Below are 24271 nucleotides of genomic sequence, written 5' to 3'. Positions count from 1 at the left end.
TTGATTGCAAATATATTTAAGACCTAAATCTAAATTAACATTACCTTGTGGTGAGATGAGCAGCAAATAAATTTGATAGATAAACAAGCAAACAAATATAACCTTGCCCTGAACAAGAGATTTGTGCTATTATATAAGGTATTGGTTATCAGCACTGAATACATGAAAAAAAATCATATGAATAAGAATTTAAAGAGAAACAAAAAGCAGAGAACTTTAGAATATGTTCTAAGTTGAGGTTTAATAGAGCAAGTTAGCAGGAACTTTGGAAATCAATATTCTGTACTAGTTTAATTGATCTTGATGTTTTAAAAAATGGCATCCATTTTAAGACTTATTCACCAAACTAATATTGCAGAACTAATTATAAGATTTCTTTCGAATATCATTGCATATAAAACTGAGCCATAGAGATTCTCAGCCTTATGAATCATAAGTATATCTGTACAACTTTATATATAACTATAGATATGTGTATATAATAGATATGAAATACTATATGTACTTAATACATTTCCATCCTCCCTTTAATTCAAGAGCTCAAGGTAATGTACAAAGCATGTCTTCCTATTTTTCCCAATTCTGTGAGGGAGCATAAACTGAGAAAGAACAACTGGCCCAAAGTCTTTCAGTAAGCTTCTATGACTGAGGGTAGACTAGAGTCTGGATAACCTCACTACAGGGAAGAGCTTATTTATTCTATTTTCCATATATATTATCTATTTTTATTTATTTATTTAGAAATTTTGTATTGCCACCTACTCGCATATGGTGACTCCAGGCGGCTTACAAGGTCATAAAAACACAATATAAAAGAAATAAAAAGAAAAATAATAAAAAAGAAAAATAATAAAACAGTACGCCTCACCCCCAAACCCCCCCCCACGCCAGGGATAACACACATTCATATTAGCCATTTAATGGGCTCCATCCCAGGGGTGAAATGCTCCCAGTTCAGACTGGATCACCCGATCTGGTAGCGATGGCGGCAGGTGGTTCGGAGAACCGGTAGCAAAAATTCCTGCCCCCCCCATACCCAGCTGAGCCGCACAATCATCAGAGGCTTTTTTTTTTTTACTTTTAAAAGCATTTTTTCTACAACCTCTTTGGCCAAAAAAATGCTTTTAAAAGTAAAAAAAAAAAAGCCTCTGATGATCGCACGGCTCAGCTGGGATCCTCAAAGGCTTTTAAAAGCATTTTTTCTACAACCTCTTCAGAGGTTATAGAGAAAATGCTTTTAAAAGCCTCTGATGATCCCAGCTGAGCTGCCTGATTGGCAGAGGCTTTTTTTCTTTTAAATGCCTCTGACGATCCAAGCTGAGTTGCCTGATCATCAGAGGCATTTAAAAGAAAAAAAGCCTCTGCCGATCAGGCAACTCAGCTGAGATTGTCAGAGCCTTTTGAAAGCATTTTTCTTCAGCGAAGAGGTTGTAGAAAAAATGGTTTTAAAAGTTAAAAAAAAATTGGCCATGCCCACCCAGTCACATTACCCCCCCACCAAGCCACGCCCACAGAACCGGTAGTAACAAATTTTAGATTTCACCACTGCTCCATCCTGCTCTGGGTTCCCCAGGCCTGCTGGCAGAACCATGTCTTCAATGCCTTCTGAAAGAGTGTTAGAGTGAGGGGCAAGTCTAATCTCCAGGGGTATGATGTTCCAGAGAGAGGGAATCACCACAGAGAAGGCCCTTCTTCTGGATCTCACCAGATGTATCTCCTTAGGGCAGGGGTCTGCAACCTGCGGCTCTGGAGCCGCATGTGGCTCTTTCATCCCTCTGCTGCGGCCTCCTGTCACTCAAAATATGCATCACAACCACCAATGTGTGACACCCGCTGGCACGTGATTTATTGAGCTTTTTGCCCCATCTTTTTTTTTCGGAGTTCAAAATGTTTTTGTTGCATGCAGAAATAAATATTTGTTTTCTCTGTAGCAGTTCATTGATTTCATAAATGCAACACATTATAGTTTTTTTTATACATAGCATAAAGGTAAAAAAACAATACATGCGGTGTTATCTTCATTTTAATGTCAAAAGGGTTTTGTGGCTCCCGGTGTTTTCTTTTCTGTGGGAAACGGGTCCAAATGGCTCTTTGAGTGCTTAAGGTGTCTCCCCGTTCTTATCTATGTAATTTTGAGTAGCATAGAGGGTGGTTTTTTTTACAGTCTTCTATCTCATGAATACTTCTGATCTCAATTGCTCATCTCCTCCATCCTTTTATATAAGCCTCTTTTTTGTGCTGCTGTTCTTCCTACTTTATTTTTCAGTACATTGCCTGATTGCACCATTTCTTCAGCTTCCTTGCCTTGAAGCAGCCTGTTCCTTAGCTTCCTTTATTCTCAGAATCTTTTTATCCAACAGAACTAACACATTCTATTATCTCCAACAGTTCCAATTCTCAGTGGAAAACACTTTGAACCTTCAGAGCAACATAGCCAGTCAATGTAAACATTTTCATTACCATCAATAAGTATAACTGAATGAAAACTATCCTATGAAAAATGTTTTACTTCATTACAAACCTCATCAAAATTGGCTCTTATTACAGTATCAAGTATCCTTTGACAGTGTGTTCTGTACATCATTATAAAAGTAGATACCTAGAAGGAAAAAAAAGAACAATTCTTATTAATGATGTCATGTTTAAAATAATAACAGTTCTAGTATAATCTATCATGACCTCCAATTCCTAACAAATTCCTAGCAGTGAAGACAGAGAAGAAGGAGGTTAAAACCTCGAGGCAGCAAAAACACTAGTACCAAGCTCAGGTCTCACGAACTGTAACTATAAACCTTAATCCAGATAGAGCCTAACCTAATAACCATGTGTCATGGTTTCCAGATCAAGCTGCTAAAAGGGTGTCATCTTTGCCTCAGAGAGTTATGTTTCAGAAAGCTTGCTTATCACCATATATATGATATTCCAGCAGAAACATTCTGGACTAGAAAGTTCAAAATTCTGAATTCCCCTGAATCCTCCTCAAGTCCTATCCTTGAGAAATTGTCGAATTGTCCATCAAATTTCGGTTTAAATTTCTCAGTTAAAAGTATTTAAGGAAAGATTGGGAGCACAGTACTTGAGCCATTTGCCCAAATACCACCACCATATATTAACTGCATGTGATTCCTTCCTCAGAGTAGCTAGTTGCAGCTTGGGATTGTAATTAAGTTAGGGATATGATGCCAGGAAAAAGAATTGGTCCTCTGCCTTTTTTCACTAATCTACTTTTGCTAAATTGGTGGGTTTCTGTTTTTTTTTTTTTTTACTAAAGAAATATTGGAAAATTCAATCATGGATCTTTGACGTATTGTCTACTTTGAACCAATACGGAAGGTACAGCCTCTTTCATCTATATAGATTACTGGATAAATGCCATAAATCAGGGAGAAATTATTTGTTTCAAGTACAGTGAGCAATCAAGTCCTTCATAAATCAAGTCACAGTCTTCTTAAACTCAATCTTTTGAAGAGGCACTTTTTCATACTTAAGTTAGCCTTTCCTCAACCGAGAAAAAGCAGAGACCAAAGCAAGCCAATGAATATTTTACTAGCGTCACCTTCTCTTCTGGCAAGCTGGCTGGCAGATTTAGATCTTTGACATTTGGAAATTCTGGCAGCAACGTCCCAAGTTTGGATCGTGGTGAATATGCCACTGTCTGTTTGATTACTTCTTTTTTTCCTGTTTCATTGACCCAGGCTGCTCCTTTCTTAGAATACATCACGTCATAATACTGGGAGCTTTCTTTCACTGCAATGCCATAGTAATGGTACCTGAAATGTTGAATACACACTTTTTTTAAAGAGAGAGAACTTGTTCACTCAAGTATGGTTAAAAAGGAAAATTGCTAACAAAACAGACTTCATGCCAATTTGCAAGTTAATGCATGAGTGCAAATTCACCATCAGAACATAAGCGTGAGGATTCAAGTTGCTTAACAAGCTGCATTTTCCATCCACAGGAGCACCCAGGAAAGATACAAATTGGCAGAGCCTGGTGCTTTTGCCTCAGTCCTAAGCCAGATATTTGGTAGAAGCAAACTAGGGATAATCCTACACCTTCTTTTCTTCTGGGTGTAATAAATAGTATATACTATAATTTGTTATAGGGCAATTAATATTTTTTCTTCAACTCTCTATACATTCCTCTTTTAAAAACAGTCATAGAGTTGCCATTTTTACTGCATGCTCTAACTGTAGACTGGCAGTTTCCTTTAGAAGTTTGCAACTTCCTTTAGTGGTTTGCAGGCAGAGCTTTTAGCTATTCATATTACTAAGTATCTGGTGTTGGGAGGGTTGGATAAATTACAACCTAGAGGTAATTTGTGGTCTCTCAGACATATTTTTGCTGTGCCACTAAATTCATGCTGTCAATACTTGTTGGTACGCTAACAGACTTTCATAATACATTTTTTAAAAAATAAAGTAAGTCTATTAAGCCTCAAGTATTTTTTTTCAGTATGTTTTGCATAATCTCCTCAAATCAGTCAAAGGGCTGAAGATCCCTCTGTGATGTCACCTTGTTTCTGTCACGCCCCCGTTGCCACCTTCCTTTTCTTTTAAAGTGTCGCCTCCGATATAAACACCTATGTGCCTAAGGACTGGTGATTCATTAGCTTACGAGAAGCATTGGGAAAAGATAACAGAAGCTGTGGTATTGGTCCCTCAGCATCAGCAGGTGTATGACTGCTAAACCAAAATCAGTGGCTGGCCTGGTCTATGACGTCAGCATCCGCCAGAGATGTTGCTATCTATTTAGCCAGCAGTGCTGAAATAGTAATTATCCACTGCCCCCATAAATGGCACTGAGTTCTTGCATTCATTCTTCCTATACCCCTTCACTCAAGCCCTGCTGAACTCCACATAAAAGATATTACCTTTCTTAGGAAGCTGGGATTGGATGCTATTCTATTGCACAGAACATCTATAATGGCAAGTGTATATTTCCATACTATATAACACCACTCTGATGCACAAAAGTGGTCTGGTGATAAAAGGTTAGGAACATGGCGCCTTTATATGTCATGGCACAAGAATACATCACAGAAAAGATAAATTGACATGTTGGCAATATACTTCTACACCGAGCCCAAACACCATCATTGGAGAATAAAAAATACTGCATCACACTGATGTAACAGGCAGGCATTGCGAAGGGCAAACAACCAACACATATCCCACCTGGCTAAGGGAGGAAGCAAATCATACCTGTCAAATTTTGATAAGCATTTATAATAACCTGTATTTTATAATTCATCAATATATTTGTATTTAGAAAAGATGTATTTAGTCTTATGGGTTTTTTATTTTACTGGGAATCACACATTATCCAGTCTGTTACATCTCTAGTCTGAAATATGACCATCATCTCTCCTGCAGCAGAGGTGGGTTTCAGCAGGTTCTGACCAGTTCTGAAGAACCAGTAGCAGAAATTTTGAGTAGTTCAGAGAACCGATAAATATCACCTCTGACTGGCCCCACCCCCATCTATTCTCTGCCTCCCAAGTCCCAGCTGATCGGGAGGAAATGGGGATTTTGCAGTAACCTTCCCCTGGAGTGGGGAGGGAATGGAGATTTTACAGTATCCTTCCCCTGCCACGCCCACCAAGCCATGCCCACAGAACCGGAAGTAAAAAATTTTGAATCCCACCACTGCAGGCTATAACTATCAGAATTCCAGGAAAGATGAAGAGCAGATAAGAGAAAATGGGGCATGGGACCAAGCAAATAATATAATTCCACCTTGTAGTATACACACTTGTGCACCGATTGGTAACATGGCCGCTACTCTTGGTATGTGGAATGGCTGCTGCCACTTTTCTTAAGCTCTGGAGAACAGTGAAGCAGTGGCATACAAATTGGAATCCAAAGTGAACTGGATTCAACAGGAAACAGTACTTCTGTACCTTGAATAGCTGTGTGGAAAAGATGTTGGCCCCAGGTGAAGTAACCTCTTCTATGCAATTATTAGAAGTATTTGCCATATAGACATATTGCATAAAAATCTTCGGCAATCTCATTTCTATAACACATTAACCTTCTATAACACATAAACACACATTATTGCTTACTTTGATTGGCCTCTGGTTCCTAATCTTCGTGTTGTTAACTGTGGAAACTGTTGCCTTATTATCTGTAAATTATAATTTAATAATAATTTTACGTTAAGGAACATAAGATCCTATTCCAGTCACGTATATTTAGCAATGGCTTATTTGAAGAGAAAGTAAGAAAAAAAATTAAAACAATTCATTTATAAAGAGCTGTTTTAAAATCACTTATTTTCTATCACTGGAACATATTACGGAGCACAGATTATATATGCACACTTGAAAAGAATGGATAAAATTGCCATCATTATTATATATGGTTGTTCTTTTGTCTATAGCTGTGCTAGTTTATATATTTTAAATTTTCCTTACATATCCTTACAATAACCATCTATTAAAAAAACAACAGGAGTGGAAGATTATTGGAAGAATGTACTATTAATGTACTGCAAGAAATGCTTCTAAATTAAAGTTCTTCCACATTCTTAATACCATATAATTAAATAAAACTTCATAAACATCAAAGGAAACACTAAGAAAAAAGAAGAGGTAAGAGAGCCTTGGCATCTAATGCTCTAGCATTGATTAGCACTGATGATGCTACCCAGTGGTGGGATCCTACCAGTTTAACAACCGGTTCGCTGCACCTGTGTGCGCACTTTGCCAAAAATTGAACTTCCACATTGCTGAGAGAAAGGAAAACAGCTGAGGAGCGGCAATCCACTCTGCTGCACCAATCAGCTGGGTTTCGGAAGCAGAAATATAGGTAAGTATAACACAGGGGCGGGCGGGCGGGCCCACTTTAAAGAAAGAGAGAACTGGTTCGCTCATGGCTGAAAGTCAGAGCAAACGGTTCTCCCGAACCAGTCCAAACCGGTAGAATCCCACCACTGATGCTACCTAGTTTGAGTAATGAAATGTCTTCAAGAAAACAAGTAAGCTCAGGGAGGACCAAGGACCCCTCATTTCAATCCTTAGCTACAAATATTCTCCTTTATTGATAAAGAGAGAGAGAGCTATTTTAATAAGATGGGCCAAGTTTGAAATAAGAGTGTTCTCTGTTTCAAACTGGAAAACTGAACTTATAAATAAAACATGCCTGTTTTGTTTTTAATGTTCACTGCAGACTCCTCAGCTGGAATCATACTAAGATTTAGCTGATTAATTTTTTTAAAAAAATCGCATCCTTTCCATAAACTTCCCCTTTTTTGCTTCTTCTTATACACAGAGTCTTCCACACAGTCTAAAGCAATGTCAAAAAGGTCTGTAAAAGGATCTGAGTCCAAGTAGTATGTAAGTACCATGACGTGCCATGATTATTTATCTTCCATTTTTACCACATTTGCTTATTTATTTTGATTGATTGATTGATTGATTAATGGGGAACCAAAATGTCTTGCTTCATGAGCCTTAGAACAGGGGAAAATGTTGTACAGATTTAATTCTGAAGTAAAGGGTAGGGTGGAGTGGGGGGAAATCAGCAAACAGAAAAACACTTTTGTGGAGCTGTGAAAGTTCAGCCTAGCTATTTGATAAATGAGCAGACAGGCAGGCAGCCTCTTTCTCTGGCTCTCTCTTTTTGTGCTGATTCAATGAAGCCTACCTAAAGAACACCACATGCTGTTCCAGCTACTGATCTAACATTCCGCAACATCTCAGGCTTCCAAATTCTCTTTAATTACACATTAATCCCACCCCTCTCTCTTTCAGTTTGGGCAGACAGAGATGGGGGCACCCAGGCACTATGGGGGGAAGAAGGCATTTTCTGAGTTTTCAGAGGGGAGCAGGGTGCCTGTTGTCATTTAGAATGCACAGACAACTACTCCTCAAGTAGTTTTTTTTTTTTCAACCACCCCAAAGGCAAATAAAACATTCCCTATTGGTTTATTCTTATTGTCTCTTCAAACTTGAAAAACAATATACTTCGCTTTACCCTTAAAGAAATACAGGTCTGGAGTCCCTGTCAATGGGATGTTAAAAATCAAAACTTATATGTGTATCACACTGGGGACTGAGGATAAAGCCCGAATCCCCTTTTAGTATTATACTAGCTGTGATCCAAAGCATTGTCCCCTTACAATAGATGAGAAAATTATATTGTTACAGGGGTGGCTATTTTTATATTTAGACAGGAAAGGAGGGACCAATCTTTGAAGAACTACCAGTCTTTAGGCAGAAAAAGAGACATCCTTAACCCCAAAGCAAGACTTCTTTAGGAACAGCTGTCTTGATTCCACCAAATGATATGGTGAGATAGGCAATGGGGCTTTTAGTGGTAGCTGAGGTCAACCAGGCAGGGGTCAGGGTTTGTTATCAGTAAGTTTATATAGAGAGGACTAGAGAAGGCAAGTAGAATTTTGGTGAGTTGCATGCAACTCTTTTACCACTGACTATACCTATTATAAGGGATGCAGTGGCTCAGTGGCTAAGACGCTGAGCTTGTTGATCAGAAGGTTGGCAGTTCAGTGGTTCAAATCTGTAGCGCTGTGTAACGGAGTGAGCTCCCGTTACTTGTCCCAGCTTTTGCCAACCTAGCAGTTCAAAACCATGTAAACAATGCAAGTAGAAAAATAGGGACCACTTTTGGTGGGAAGGTAACAGCGTTCCATGCGCCTTTGGTGTTTAGTCATGCCAGCCACATGACCACGGAGACGTCTTTGGACAGCGCTGGCTCTTCAGCTTAGAAACTGAGTTGGGAACGACTAGCACATATGTGCAGGGGAACCTTTACACCCACTATACCTTTCACCACCCACATTATGTAGTTTTGGTATCATCTTTCTTGCAACGGTCTCTGAAGATATTTCATGTTTGGGCACTGTTTGCAGCTTTGTATTATTTCTTAGTCTGAGATTAATATCAGAATCAACTGTCAGACATGCACTATCTGGATGGCTTTTGAAAAATGTAATGCTTACCAAAGGAATTTGTGAAACTTGTCCAGCAAAAACTTTCCTCTCCTGGAACCTCTAAAGAAATCTTCACGTGCACAATGTTCTGTCCACAGTTTGTTTCTTCTTTGAATAACAATAAAATGTATGGGGAAAGCATAGATCCCTGCAATGAGCTTCCCCAGGACCTGAGTTGCCCCCATTCTGCTGTTGTTCAGAAGAGGAGGGAAGAACTGGCTTTTTACCCCATCCTTGGGAAGGGAGAGTTAGGCACCTTGCTTCATTTCATCTGTCCTACCATGCTTGCTAGTGTTTAATTTTTATTGATTCTATTGTAATTTCTTTGTTTGATTGTTGTGAGGTGCCCAGAGTTGTTGAGAGTTAGGGGGCATACAAGTTTAATAAAGTATTGTTATATCACATACATTATTGTATTAGATTAGATTATTGCAACGTGCTCTACATGGGGCTACCTTTGAAAAGTGTTCTGAGACTACAGTTGGTCCAGAGTGCAGCCGCGCGAGCTATCGTGGGTGCACCTAGATACACCCACATTACATCAATTCTCTGTGAGCTGCACTGGCTCCCTAGTGGTCTCCGGGCATAATTCAAGGTGTTGGTTATTACCTTTAAAGCCCTACATGGCTCAGGGCCAGGTTATCTTCAAGACCGTCTTCTACCACATAGCTCCCAGCGACCGGTAAGATCCCACAGAGTTGGTCTCCTCCGGGTCCCGTTAGCTAAACAATGCCGGCTGGCGGGCCCGCGGGGGAGGGCCTTCTCTTTGGCTGCCCCAGCTCTCTGGAACCAGTTACCTCCTGAGGTCCGGACCACCCCCACCCTATTGGCCTTCTGAAAAGCAGTGAAGACCTGACTTTTCCAGCAGGCCTGGGGCCATTGATCTTGCTGTTGCGATTTTGTAAGATCCGGCCATGAATGGTGTGAATGGGTTTTAATGTTTTAATTTTTAAATGTTTTTATAATGGTTTTTTTTAAAAATGCATTGTAAGCTGCCCTGAGTCTCCGGAGAAAGGCGGCATATAAATTGAATTAATAAATAATAAATAATAAATAAATTATCTTTTAAATCCCTTAAATTAGTTGCTTTTTATACTCACCTTTCCAAAACTAGCAGCATTAACAGGCTGGGTATCATTTTTCTCACAGAAATCCAAATAGTGCATGTAGAGGGCACTTCGAGGAATGCAGACACCTTCTGCAATCTCATAATTCTCCTCCAGCCTTAAAAGTAAGGACAAAACAAAGAAGACAAATATATTGACTTCCATGCACATCCATAACTGATTGCGAGTGTGTGTGTGTGTCAGAGGTGGGTTTCAGTAGGTTCTGACCAGTTCTGAAGAACCGGTAGTGGAAATTTTGAGTAGTTCAGACAACCAGTAAATACCACCTCTGACTGGCCCTGCCCCCATCTATTCTCTGCTTCCCGAGTCCCAGCTGATCAGGAGGAAATGGGGATTTTGCAGTAACCTTCCTTTGGTGTGGGGAGGTAATGGAGATTTTACAGTATCTTTTCCCTGCCACACCCACCAAGCCATGCCCACCAAGCCACGCCCTCAGAACCGGTAGTAAAAAAATTTGAAACCCACCACTGGTGTGTGTGGGTGTGTGGGTGTGGGTATGGGTGTGTGGACTTGTATGCATTACAAGTTCTGAACCTTTAAGACCTGGCAATTTTATTTTAATTTTGTTTTGTTTCCCTTTCCCCATAGAATCATAGAATGTAAAGCTTGGAAATTCCTTGCTGAGTGCAAGACTCCATTGCCACAATGTTTTTCACAAGATGCCCACCTTCTGTTTGATTATCTTCAGCAAACAAGAGGCTATCCCCTCCTGAGCTAGTCTGTTCCGTTGTTGAACAGGTCTTACCATTAGGAATTGCTTCCTGGTGTCCAACCAGAGTCTGATTTTTTTGTAATTTAAACTCAATATTTCTTCTGGAACATGTTTCAACAATTCTGCCCTGTCTGTTACATGGCAGCCTTTCAGATACTTGAAGAAGCTTTCATAGCTCACTCAAGTTTCTTCATGCCTTCTGATAATGCTTAATCCTTTATTTCAATCACCTTTTATTTTATTTTTTTACATTGAATGCTTTTATGATGAAAATTAGCCCCAGAATACTATAACATTATATGTTAAGCTTTCGATCTGAAAAGAGCAAATATATGCTTATGTGAATCTACTCAGAAATAAATAGCAAATAGTAGATTGCCATCCAATGAACAATTATCCAGGGTCTGAATTTGCACATGTTTAAACAGATTCGTAAAACGACACATTCTTAGCAGTTCTCTATATTCTTATAATCTGCACATGTTAAATTATAATATAATTTTAAAAATTTTGGTAAGGTATGAACCTATTCACTTTATTTGCAAATTATCATTTATGGTGTTGGTCAGAGTACGAATCCAACCAATGAGTAAAATAAATGCAATTTGATATGAATTATTATTTATTTATGCAATTATTTGTAACTCAATTCCAAAAGGATTCTGTAATATTATTTATGTTGCTAAAGTATAAAGAATTAGAAGAGGAAAAAAAGTCACCAGTCTCCTCCATACCAATATGCTCTGTTTCCTAGCAGTAACTACCAAGGTCAACAGGCCTAGCATGAAAAGTTGTGTATCGCACATAGGGGATCTGCATACCATCAAAGGCTTTCCAAGAGAGTCTTTCAATGTGCTCCTTATGTATCCTTTCTGTAAAATTTACTCCTTAATAATTCTGCTTGTGTTTCAAGGTACTAGAGGACAACAGCCTATTAGAGCCTACGTTACATACATAGTTAGCACTCTGGAATTTGTTTCCAGTCTTCTCTTTCAGAGTTTAAGGGAACGACAAAAATGCACTTCATTTGTAGTATAATTCGTCTAACTCACCCTGCTGCTTAAGCAGATGACAAAGGTAAGCCTTAATAGTGTGTCTTCTGCCTCAATCCAGAGTTTAAAACTACCTTTGACCTGAGGACCAAACACTTAAGGATGAGACTATCTTCAGAAGATCCGTTTACATTTTGTTGTTGTTAGTTGTGAAGTAGTGTCCGACCTATCTTGACCCCATGGACAATGTTCCTCCAGGCCTTCCTGTCCTCTACCATCCTCTGGAGTCCATTTAAGCTCACGCCTACTGCTTCAGTGACTCTATCCAGCCACCTCGTTCTCTGTCGTCCCGTCCTTCTTTTGCCCTCAATCTTTCCCAGCATTAGGCTCTTCTCCAGTGAGTCCTTCCTTCTCATTAGGTGGCCAAAGTATTTGAGTTTCATCTTCAGGATCTGGCCTTCTAAAGAGCAGTATAGGACTGACCGGTTTGATCCATTTACATATAGAGTCACAATTACATTCCTACGCTATTCACACCAGCTCGCTTATGTCTTCAGCCTAACCTTCTGTTATCCATTCTCCTCCCTCCCCATTCGCACTGTATTCCATCCACACAGCATCCATCCTTCATTCTGTAGTAATTCCAGCCAGGACAGAATTATAGAACTAGAAAACGAATTTAGGCCACAGAGTCCAGCCTCCTGTTCAGTGCAGGAATCCAGATTAAAACATCACCAGCAGATGGCTGTACAGACTCTGCTTGAATACATTTAACAAAAGAGAGCCCAACAACATCCTTGGTACAACAGTTCTAGGCAGTCTTGATTCTTACCTAGGTTATTATAATATGGATTGTTATCAATTAGATTATTTACCCTAGGCATAAGCTAAAAGTAGCAACTCTGATTATGCCATGCAGTACCCAGAGCTCTTCTTGCAATTCTTTGGCTGCTTGCATGTATTTTTCTAAGTATATGGAATTCTGAAGGATTACTAGAAGGATGGGTATTTCAGAAGAATCTGTGGTTCTAGTTAAAAGCTCCCCTAAACCTTATTTTAGCTGTTAACACTGTTAGGAATAACATTGATAATGTTCAATAACATTGGAAAGATTAATTATGGAAGATGCATACTTGGGTCAGTGAAGAACAAACTAGTTAGTGGAGATATGGCCTAGGGAGAAAAAAGGTAAAGGTTCCCCTCTCACATATATACTAGTCATTCCAGACTCTAGGGGGGAGTGCTCATCTCTGTTTCAAAACCAAAGAGCCAGCGCTGTCCGAAGACATCTCCGTGGTCATGTGGCCGGCATGACTAAATGCCAAAGGCGCACAAACCGCTGTTTTTCTACTTGCATTTTTTACGTGCTTTCGAACTGCTAGGTTGATAGAAGCTGGGACAAGTAATGGGAGCTCACCCCATTACGTGGCACTAGGGATTCAAACCGGTGAACTGCCAACCTTTCGATCGACAAGCTCAACGTCTTAGCCACTGAGCCACCGCGTCCCTCTAGGGAGAGTATCAGGTATCTAATAGGTTGAATTAAGCTCACTACCTTGCTGTAATGTATACTACCTTATTAAACTGAGACATAAAAAAAAGCTTCAATTAACACTAATTTAGAGAAATGTGGATTTGAAAATAACAACAACAACAACAACAACAACAACAACAACAACTTAAAGTAAACTGTGAGCCAATTAGCAGAGACCTTTCTTAGAAAAAATGATTTATATGTCTTGCTATATTGTTTGGAGATTCTCCTGCCCAATACTCCATTAGCCTTACAATGATATATTTTTTTCCTTTCTACAAACTATTTCATTAAGATATTGGAGTGGTTGAATAGAATTGGTTTCTAAAGGCAGCATCTATTCTTATTTTCTGTCTACCACAATATCATTGCTGCATTTGCCCTCAAATATACAGACCCTGAACAAAACCTCTTTTCAAAGGACACAGACTGTTTGTATGCCATAGGTGCTAATTGGCACGTCAATTTCTCTGACCAGGACAGGATAGGAAGAAAGACTCTCAATTATTTTTCTTCATAATATCTAATGATTTCTCTCCATTCTTTCATGGTGAATCATTAGTCTGTGCTAAACAATCTTCCGTTATATCTGAACTTTTCTTTAATGATCAAAAACCATTTTGATCATTGTTTAGTTTTACATATTTTTGTCATTTCAATAGAGAAAACTTTGTCATATTTTGAACTCTGGACTAGCCTTTAGTGTCATAATGAACTTGGACTGTTTATTTTATCAGCAATGTCCTTAAAACATTATCTTTAAAATTATGTGCAACATTGCAGTATATTTCATTTACTAAACAAATTCATTCGCATCCCATGATATACTCTTAAAAATCCAAGCAAATCAGGGTTATAAAACTGGTGTTTCATTAGAATGAAGGCTGGATTCCTGAATCAAAGACACCTATAATTTGCTGTGCTTGGGATTTAGGTTGTGTGATTACAGTCATTATGGATCATAAACTTTGGTTTATGGCCTAGCATATTGAAAGATATCACCCAATTATAGTTTATTAAATAATTTGTAGTTAAATGAACTGTGTTACATAGCCAAATGTAATTCTCCACAATCACCTGTTGTTTTGATTTTCATTTTCATTGTAATAAAATACTCATCTAAGACTTGCTGAACAGCAAAGGAGAGCTAAGATCACGAGAAGAGTTGAAAAGAGTTGAAAAAACGGGGTACAGACATTGATTGGTGGCCATATTTACAAATAGAATCTAGATATAAGGCAGATTTGACACAATTTGGATTCCAAAAAGAACCAAATGAATTAGATAAAATTTTATTGGGAACAGATGATAAATTAATAACTAAAATTTATAACTATCTATTACAACATAAATTAGAAGAGGAAGTGGTTAAAGAAAATATGATTACATGGGCAAAAAAATTTGGTTACAATATTGAATTGGATAAGTGGAAAAAATTATGGAAAGTAAATAGTAAACTAACAATGTCTGTACTCTATAAAGAAAACATCTATAAAATGCTTTACAGGTGGCACCTCTCTCCTGCGCACCTAGCAAAAATGTTCCCAAATACCTCTCCAGATTGTTGGAAGTGTAAATCGCAAAAAGGAACATATTATCATAAATAATCCTTAAATTTATGGAATGTGCAGAAATGGACAAACTTACGAAAGAGATACAAGAAAAAGAAGAAACCGATTATTATTTAATATAGCAAAAATGGTATGATTGGCTGGAGAAAAGAAATAAAAATAGGAACACAAAAAAGGAAATGGAACATTTAGATAAAAAGTGAGTACCAATTAAGGAAAAGAGTAAATTAAACAGGGAATTTAAGATATTATACAAGTAAATGTGTAAATATATATATAGAAGAATATAATTTACCGATGTGATTATTCCAAATACAAGTCATAAGACTTGATGTATGTTTATCAGTTGTATGTATTGTACTGTCGTATTTGTGTTTGTTTTTTTTCTTTTTAATTGAAATATTTTTTTAAAAAAAAATACTCATCTATCATTCAGAGGGCACAATACAGAGAGCTGTAGAATTTAATGGATGCTATGACAATTTGATCTGAATTCAAAAAGAATGCATCTAAAGAATGCATTCAGCCACTGTATACTGTATTTCATTGTAGTTCAACATTATCCCAATTCCATAAATAGCTGTAATATCTAAAAGAAGTACTATATAGTCTTTGAAGTGTTAATTAGTACACCATAATCTTTCCCATCTATTTTCTTTTAGATTGCTGAAGTATCACACCTCTTCCCCATACTAACAAAACCAAAAGGAATAGAATGTAAGAAGAAAAGTTAAAATGCTGAAGGAAATAGCACACGGCATTTGGGGTCAGGTGTCTATCAATGCTCTGATCCAAGCAGGGGTGAAATCCAGCAGGTTCTAACAGGTTCTGGAGAATCAGTAGCGGAAATTTTGAGTAGTTTGGAGAACCGGCAAATACCACCTCTGGCTGGTCCCAGAGTGGGGTGGGAATGGAGATTTTGAAATATCCTTCACCCAGGAGTGGGGAAGGATGGGGATTTTGCAGTATCCTTCCCCTGGAGTGGGGTGGGAATGGAGATTTTGCAATATCCTTCTCCTGCCACACCCAGCAAGCCACACCCACAGAACCAGTAGGGAAAAATTTTGGATTTCACCCCTAGATCCAAGGATATCCTCAAGGGTATATTCAGAAAAGTCAAATTGGTATCCATGGCAGTGTGATTGAACCTAAACCTATTTTTTTTTAATGTGCACCATATATTAAAATCATGTGGAGTCTCAACTGCACCACCTTGACTTTTTTTTAACCATAGCCTGTGGTAAGAGGTTGGAACTTAGAATAAATAAAATAATTCCAAAATTCATGGGTATCCTTAGGCTGTCGGGAACTTCCATCTTTCATTTTGGATGGGGTTGCATTTTCCTATTCAAGATTGGTGCACAACTGGAGGGGTCATCTGGGATACATAGCTTCTACTGGAAGAGCAGGTACCAACTATGGCCAAGAGGAACTTGCTCAAGTACATTTAGCGTGCCCTTTCTTGGACCAAAGGCACATCAGACAGTCACTCATAGCCTCATAAATGGATTGCAACAATGTGCTGCTCTTGAAAACAATTCAGAAACTACAACTGTAACAGAATGCTCTGAAAGTGCTTTTTCAAGGGGCAACTGGACTTTCTGGGGTTTTTTTGAAGATGTTTCTCAGAGATGTTTGAAGCTCTCAGACAGCTGAAGAAGCTTCTTGGATGAGTAGCAAAACATCTTCAGAGAAAAACCAGAAAATCCAGTTGCCTCTTGAAAAAGCACTTTTGGACAACCATGACCTGGATGACTGAGACTCTCCAGACCTTTGTTCCAGAATGCAGTATATTGGATAATTTTAGGTATGCTTTGTTGTGTCTATGAGACCCCAGCTGCACCAGTAAAAGTTCCAGGTGCAATTCAAAGTGCTATTTATCATCTATAAAGTCCTTCATGGCAAAAGGCCTGGATTATTTGAAGGGCTGCTTGTTTCTAGCTGCTTCTGTCCACCTGGTTTGAATGGGTATTTTCCAGCTCCCAACACTTACCGTATTTTCCGGCGTATAAGACGACTTTTTAACCCAGGAAAATCATCTCAAAAGTCGGGGGTCGTCTTATACGCCGGGTACCCGAATCTGAGTTGCTGGCGCTGACCGATGACACTTTGGGAGCGCCGGCAACATTGAGGGGAAGCTGTACTCTAAATTAGTTCCAACCTACAAGAGGTGCCAGGCAGTGCACGGCCCACGAGAAAGGAACGCGTCCCCACTCTACCCCAGAATTCGGGTCACCTTCCTTTCTTTCCCAGGAGTCCACGGTGAAAGCGGCGCCGCGGTCGACCTGGGCCAGCGCCTTGCACACCTAGCTCTGCGTCTCCATTATGAGAAGCTCCATGCGACTTCGCATGTCTCCGCCCCAGTCGCGCAGCTCTCGCAATCCGCTCACCGGAGGAGCCATGAAGTGCTCGCACCGCCTTGCCAGATCTTCCTCGTCCTCCTTTCCCCATGGCTTTTCCCGTTGTAATTGCTGCTGCTGCTGCCACCGAGGCTGCTCCTTCATCTCCGCCCGCCGCACCAGACCCAGCCCGGCCAGCACCGCTGTGGCTCCCGCAGTCCAAGCGGATCGGCACCCGGACTCGCAAGCGAAGGGTGGGAGTGCACAGCGCACTTTTCTGGCTTGGCGCCGATCCGGACGGCTGCAGAAGGAACTGGGCACCGGCTGTCATGTCTTTTCTCCTGTGCAGGATTCGGCACCTGGGCTCCCGGGGTTTAAGCCTCCGGGCCTGCCCGCGCTGCTCCAGGATGTTCGCTTCGGGCTCCTTGGAATCGCTGCCGGGCAGTTCTTCCCATTGGGGCGATGGTGGGTGGCAGCGATCGGTGTCGCTTGGACTGCGGGAGCCACCCACCATCGCCCCAACGGGAAGAACCGCCTGGCAGCGATTCCAAGGAGCCCGAAGCGAACATCCTGGAGCAGCGCGGGCAGCCCCGGAGGCTTAAACCCCGGGAGCCCAGGTGCCAAATCCCGCACAGGAGAAAAGACATGACAGCCGGTGCCCAGTTCCTTCTGCAGCCGTCCGGATCGGTGCCAAGCCAGAAAAGTGCGCTGTGCACTCCCACCCTTCGCTTGCGAGCCCGGGTGCCGATCCGCTTGGACTGCGGGAGCCACAGTGGTGCTGGCCGGGCTGGGTCTGGTGCGGCGGGCGGAGATGAAGGAGCAGCCTCGGTGGCAGCAGCAGCAACAATTACAACCAGAAAAGCCATGGGGAAAGGAGGAGCAGCGCTAAGTTACCTTCTGGGGTGGAGGGGTGTGTGTGGAAGAATAGGTGAAGCTAAAACGGCTTTCTCGTTCATCCCGATGTCGGGAGAAGTGGCTTGAGGGGCGCCCGAGCTTTTAAGATTTTAACCTGGGCTAATCGGGCGGGGGAAAGAAGTGCTCTAGTCTGCAAACGAGGCAGGATCTTGGGTTTAAAGGGTGGGGGGGCAGAGAAACTTTCAAGGCAGTTTTCTCTCAGCCAGAGGTAGAATCTGAATGGGAGAATATGGGTGTCGCTGCGTGGATTGCATTATTTCGCTCATTTCTGGAAATATCCCTGCGCCCCTTTTCGCCTCCCGGAATTATGTGGCTCCCACCCACCCCACCCCACAACAGATCTGCGCGAGAGACCAGAAAACTGGGTTTCGTGTGTGTGTATGTAACAAAAGGTGCAGATGTCTTTCCCCCCCATTTCTTTCCGGCTGCAGCCTTTCTTCTGAATGGGGTCGGGCTGGATACGCCGCGAAAGAGATCGGCTTGGGGGAAAAAAAACCAGTCTGCCGCCTTTACCACTACCTCCCCTCTCCACAAACACACACTTTTTGTTGTTGTGTGTTGCTGATAACATTCCCCCTCTCCCCCCCCAATTCCACGGGTTCAAAGCCGCCGAGAGAGAGAGAGAGAGAGAGAGAGAGAGAGAGAGAGAGGGAAAGAAAGAAAAAAAGAGTTTTGATTCTGCCGGCTTATCGCGAAGGCATTGGAACAAGCAGCCTAAAACTAGGAGGCGTGTAAAGTCGCGGCTTAACGTTGCCGCAATGAGACTTTGGTGCCTGTTTGTGTGGACGGTGTCCATGCTCGCCGCGTCCTCTGTATCGAGACCTCTTTTAAAGCTTCTTTTTGATAAACCCCCCTTGTGCCTCTTCTCCGGGTTTCTTGGTAACTGGGATCTGCTACACATGCAAAACGGAGTCCCGAAATGGCTCTCCTGAGGTTGCCCGCTCTCACCATTACTGCAGCCGTCCGGATTGGCGCCAAGCCAGGAAAGTGCGCTGCGCACTCCCACCCTTCACCTGCGAGCCCGGGTGCCGATCCGCTTGGACTGCGGGAGCCACGGCGATGCTGGCCGGGCTGGGTCTGGTGCGGCGGGCGGAGATGAAGGAGCAGCCTCGGCGGCAGCAGCAACACCAATTACAACCGGAAAAGCCATGGGGAAAGGAGGATGAGGAAGATCAGGCAAGGCAGTGCGAACACTTCATGGCTCCTCCGGTGAGCGGATTGCGAGAGCTGCGCGACTGGGGCAGAGACATGCGAAGTCGCATGGAGCTTCTCATAATGGAGACGCAGAGCCAGGTGTGCAAGGTGCTGGCCCAGGTCGACCGCGGTGCCGCTTTCACCGTGGACCTCCTTGGAATGCTGGAACCAGCTGGTTGCTGCGCGGAGCTTCCCCCAGGCATCCAGGGAGATATTACCGACGCTCTGACTTCCCCAGACCGGTGGGGGTCAGCTGGGGAAGTCGGAGCGTCGGTAATACCCCCCTAGATGCCTGGGAGAAGCTCCGCTCAGCAGCCAGCTGGTTCCAGCATTCAGCAGCATGCAGCCTTGACTAGATTGGCACAGCTTTCTGTCAATGTCATCAGTCAGTGCCAGCAACTCAGATTCATGAAGTGTGCGGATCTCGACAAGGCTGCATGGGTGAAGGAAAAAAACCTGGTACAAAATAGCCCTCTTGCCACTACACGTAGCCCATTACCTTTCTCTACAGTACAGCAACAGTACATACAGTATAGTATACAAATATAACAGTCAAGACCCCATCATGGCTTCACCAGCAAGAAGAAAGAAATATGAAGCCAGTTTTAAACTTAAAGTTTTAAACTTTGCCATGGAACATAATAACTGTGCTGCTGCAAGACAATATGGAGTAACAGAAAAGATGGTTCGGGACTGGAAAGCAAATGTAAAAGCGTTAAAGAGTATGCCAAGGGGTAAGTGTGCATTAAGAAGAGGCACCCCACATTGGCCAGAACTCGAAAAACATGTAGCAGACATGGTGAATGAGCATCGCCAAAACGGTTATGTAGTGACACGAAATAAAATACATTTGTTTGCACTTCAGTGGGCCAAATCTAACCCAGATCACAGCAACAGATTTAAGGCCACTGTATCCTGGTGTACTAGATTCTTGGAAAGGCATAAGCATTTGAATTAAAATTACCATATTGAAATCAAATCTGATGTTTTTTAATTTTTATTTGGTGTGCGTTGGAAGAGGGGTAGTCTTATATGGCGAGTATAGCCCAAACCCTATATTTTAACAGGAAAAGTAGGGGGTCGTCTTATACGCCCAGTCGTCTTATACACCGGAAAATACGGTAACCAGTATCATCTTCCGGAGCCTAGGAAGTATGACTATTGCAGCCCTTGCCCTGTGGAATGATATCCTCACAGAGATCTGGTTTCTGGGGCCATCATAAATCTCCTTGTGTGTGTGTTTATGCCTTAGGTAAAGGTAAAGGCTCCCCTCACACATATGTGCTAGTTGTTCCAGACTCTAGGGGGCGATGCTCATCTCCGTTTCAAAGCCGAAGAGCCAGTGCTGTCCAAAGACACCTCCATGGTCATGTGGCCGGCATGACTAAATGCCAAAAGTGCACGGAACGCTACCTTCCCACCAAAGGTAGTCCCTATTTTTCTACTTGCATTTTTTATGTGCTTTCGAACTGCTAGGTTGGCAGAAGCTGGGACAAATAACGGAAGCTCACCCCGTTACACAGCACTAGGGATTCGAACCACTGAACTGCCGACCTTTCGATCAACAAGCTCAGCATCTTAGCCACTGAGCCACCACGTCCCTGTTGTTTATGCCTTAAAATACCCTAATTATTAGCTACCCAGTGTTGTTGGGAGTCAGGCAGCCTATAAATTATATGTATGCATGTATATCTATCTCCCTATAATGTTCCAAATACCTATGACAATATTTACTATGACAACAAACCTCCAAGATTCTTAACATTAATACCTACATAACTGGTTTCAAGCCAACACAGATCAATTTAAGAAATTCCAGGTTCTGTGTCAGACACAGAGCACTAAAAGTGCCTGACTCACTTGCTGTGGAATAATCAATGAATCCATGGACAAAATGCAGATGATTTAAGAGAACATAATGCATCAAGTTCATGGTAGCCAATTCAAAACTCATATATAACTAATGAATATGTGAAATAAAAAAAAAACAGATGCACAGAAATACATTTTCCCATGCTTGCAGCCATCTCCTCACTTCTTTCTCCTTGGTTTTCTCTAAATTCTCCTTTCTATTGGCTATCCTCTCCCCACCAACACATACTCATCCCCTGCAGCTTCCATTCTCACTCAGCTGGTTAGGTTGGGCTCCATCATCTCTGCTCAGCCTTGATTGCATGGGCCAAACAACCTGAAATGAGATGCAGAGGATGTAGCTCACTCAGGTTGCTGCCACCACAATTCATTGGTCTTCCAAAGTCTTGGCCAGAGATGAAGCTAGAGCTAACATCAGCTAGGTAAATGCACCATGCTATGCTGTAGTTTGCTAAAATAATAATCTTTTGCCAGATGCCACAATTAGACTGAGTTCACACATCCCACTAAGCTCAAACAAGCAATTTATTTTATGAATAAGCATGATATATGGACCAAATCAAATTATGCTAGCTAGCCCAAACATAGTTTAGACCAAAGGTCTTCAAACTTGGCAAGTTTAAGACTTGTGGACTTCAACTCCCAGAATTCCTGAGCTAACATGAATGGAGGAGGAATTCTGGGAGTTGAAGTCCACAAGTCTTAAAGCTGTCAAGTTTGAAGACCCCTGGTTTAGACTGACTGGCACACTGCCATAGCTACTTTGCCTCCTCTTGATCCCTTTTCAAATACTGTTCATGCCACTCCAGGCTCCCCCTGACTGGAGCAATTGTCACATTGCTTAAAAGAGGAAAAGAGATAAAATGCTGCTGGCATATTAGGAGGCAGAATGGTGTGTCATTCCTTCCCTAATTATTGATGCCTCTAGTTCACAGTCATTGAATTGTAAGAATTTACAAGCTGAAGTTTTGCTGCTTAGAATCAAATGCAGACAAACAAAAGGGGTGATGGTTATTCTCAACATATTGGTACTCTGGAGAACATGAAGTTCTTTTGCAGTGAGCCCAGACAAGCAGGGGCAGATATGGTTGCAAGGACAAACAAGCTGTAAGGGCAGCTGTGCTACTAAAGATGGCGGCTTGAATGATAGTAAATGGCTTATTGCCTCTCTTGGGCAATTGGGACATGGTAGCAAATAATGGCTCCGTTCCAACAAGCTGAATATCCTGGGAATTTTGGGATGTATTAACCTCTATGATTAAGGATGCTACCATTATTGGCTTGTTTCCTCCTGAGAGAAGAGCTTTATGAGATAATTAGCTGTGGCAATTTGGCTGAAACGAGCCCATCAAATTATAGGAAAGACTAAGCAATTGCCTTCTGAGGAGGCATGGAGTAATCCGAAGTATTAGTTGCTGGACAAGAACAACAGTAACAAAAAATGAATTGCTGTTTAAATATTTGGGAAAGATTAACCATTTGCTGGCACAGTTTAGGGTAGCATAAGTTCAGAAAATATGAAGATGTTCAACTAATCAGTTTCCAGAGGCCCTTCTCTATGTCCCTATGTTTCCAGTGATTAGATGGGTAACTAGAAGAGATATAACTGAACACTTTTAGATGCCTACATTTATTGATATTTTATACTGTTTTTGCTAGAGCTAACTAGAGCTATTTGCCTTTTGAAATTCTAGCAAAGCACAGATCCTTTAAACATATTTTTTTTAAAAAAAGATATTAATCCTCAGACATTGAATTCTGAGCACAGAACAATGCTTAATGAGCATAACCTAGAATGTTGATGTAGTCAGTAATCCAGTGTCAAAATTATTTCTACGTGTTTATCATACTCTTGAATATTTCTAGTTTGCCTGAAAGTAGTTGCTTGAGAATAAATCTGGTTTTTTTCCCAAAAAACAGATCTTACCATTGCAGAGTTGCTGGGGTAGAGTGTGGTTTGGATGCTCTATTATTCTCTTTCTCCTCATCTGTTGAGAAAAAACAGTTAGGGGAGATTCTTTCAGCTGAGGTACTTGACGGACATGAGAAAATTCCACTGTTGGGAATATTCTCAAATTCCCCCAGAAACAAACTTGAAATAGCCACAAATACTTGAAGATTACGAGATTCAGAATGATTGTTTATGTAAATGCCAGGCTGTACAATCTGATGCCTGTGGGCACCAGTGTTCCCATAAATACCTTCTTTGGAACCTAAAGGAAATAAATGTTAACATCTCATCTACCCTTCCACAACCTTTCACCGTATTGTGTCATTAATCTACCTTCCCTGTTTAGAGGCTCGAATTTAGAGAAAAGGTATATCAGGGCTTCCTACAAATAGGAAAATGCACCTCTTACAAGCTCGATGGATATGTTGCACCTTTCTTATTCTCTTTATTGCAGTTGTGACTATTTAAAGCCAAATATTGTTTGAAAATATCATTAGAGTCTGAATGTTATATTATACAGTAGACCAGTCATTACAATAGACATTTCCTTCCACCTTCCTTCTCTTCTCTTGCTGCCCCAGAACCAATTCCAACAATGTCAGGGATTTTAATGTTGTCAGCAACAAATGTTAACACATTGTTAGAAACAATGGAAGAAATTGGGGAAGAAAAAGTTGCTCCTTTTAAAGAATATTTCTAAACATTTCTTTGTTCTTAAGAATGGGCAGCCATTCCTACATCCAGTGTTGAGGTTCTCATTAAAACTTGATCTAGTAAGCCAGACAAGCCCTTTTCTGCTAGGGGTGTCATTGTGGAGAGCACATGCAGGATAGCATTGTTCCAATTCATTTTTCAGAGCTGTTGTAATGATGCTATTCTTGGGAACAAGGGGTTTTTGTCAGATTTTCTTTGCCCAGGAAGAAAACATAATTATGACAATGTTATCAAGTTTTATGATTGTCTATGATTGTCTACTATATAAACCAGGGGTGTCAAACTCAATTTCATTGAGGGCTGCATCAGGACTATGATTGACCTCGGGGGGCCAGCCAGGCGTGGTTGACTGGGGTGGGTGTGGCCAACTGAGTGGGCATGGCCAGCTTGATGCC

At 41.2% G+C, this 24271-nt stretch overlaps 1 protein-coding gene across 9 annotated transcripts in view; it reads right to left on the bottom strand.

The window, feature by feature from the left end:
* The window catches only part of RFX4 (regulatory factor X4), an 85542-nt gene that overhangs the window by 27302 nt on the left and 33969 nt on the right, over positions 1 to 24271 (bottom strand). For 7 of the 9 annotated variants that reach the window (XM_034402911.3, XM_034402916.3, XM_087873810.1 and 4 more), the window contains 5 exons: positions 23139 to 23199; positions 10056 to 10179; positions 6068 to 6129; positions 3557 to 3770; positions 2522 to 2599 (listed from right to left, as the gene is read on the bottom strand). In XM_034402911.3, coding sequence (XP_034258802.1) covers positions 2522 to 2599; positions 3557 to 3770; positions 6068 to 6129; positions 10056 to 10179; positions 23139 to 23199 — 539 coding nt within the window. Of the gene's footprint in view, positions 1 to 2521; positions 2600 to 3556; positions 3771 to 6067; positions 6130 to 10055; positions 10180 to 21374; positions 21528 to 23138; positions 23200 to 24271 lie in introns of all 9 variants that reach the window. The other 2 variants (XM_087873809.1, XM_087873808.1) reach the window with 2 other exon arrangements.

The sequence above is a fragment of the Pantherophis guttatus genome, chromosome 7 (genome assembly GCF_059756535.1).
Source record: "Pantherophis guttatus breed Tessera chromosome 7, ASM5975653v1, whole genome shotgun sequence".
NCBI lineage: Eukaryota > Metazoa > Chordata > Lepidosauria > Squamata > Colubridae > Pantherophis > Pantherophis guttatus.
Note: the sequence above shows the minus strand (reverse complement) of the source record. Positions and strands in the feature narration are given on the sequence as shown.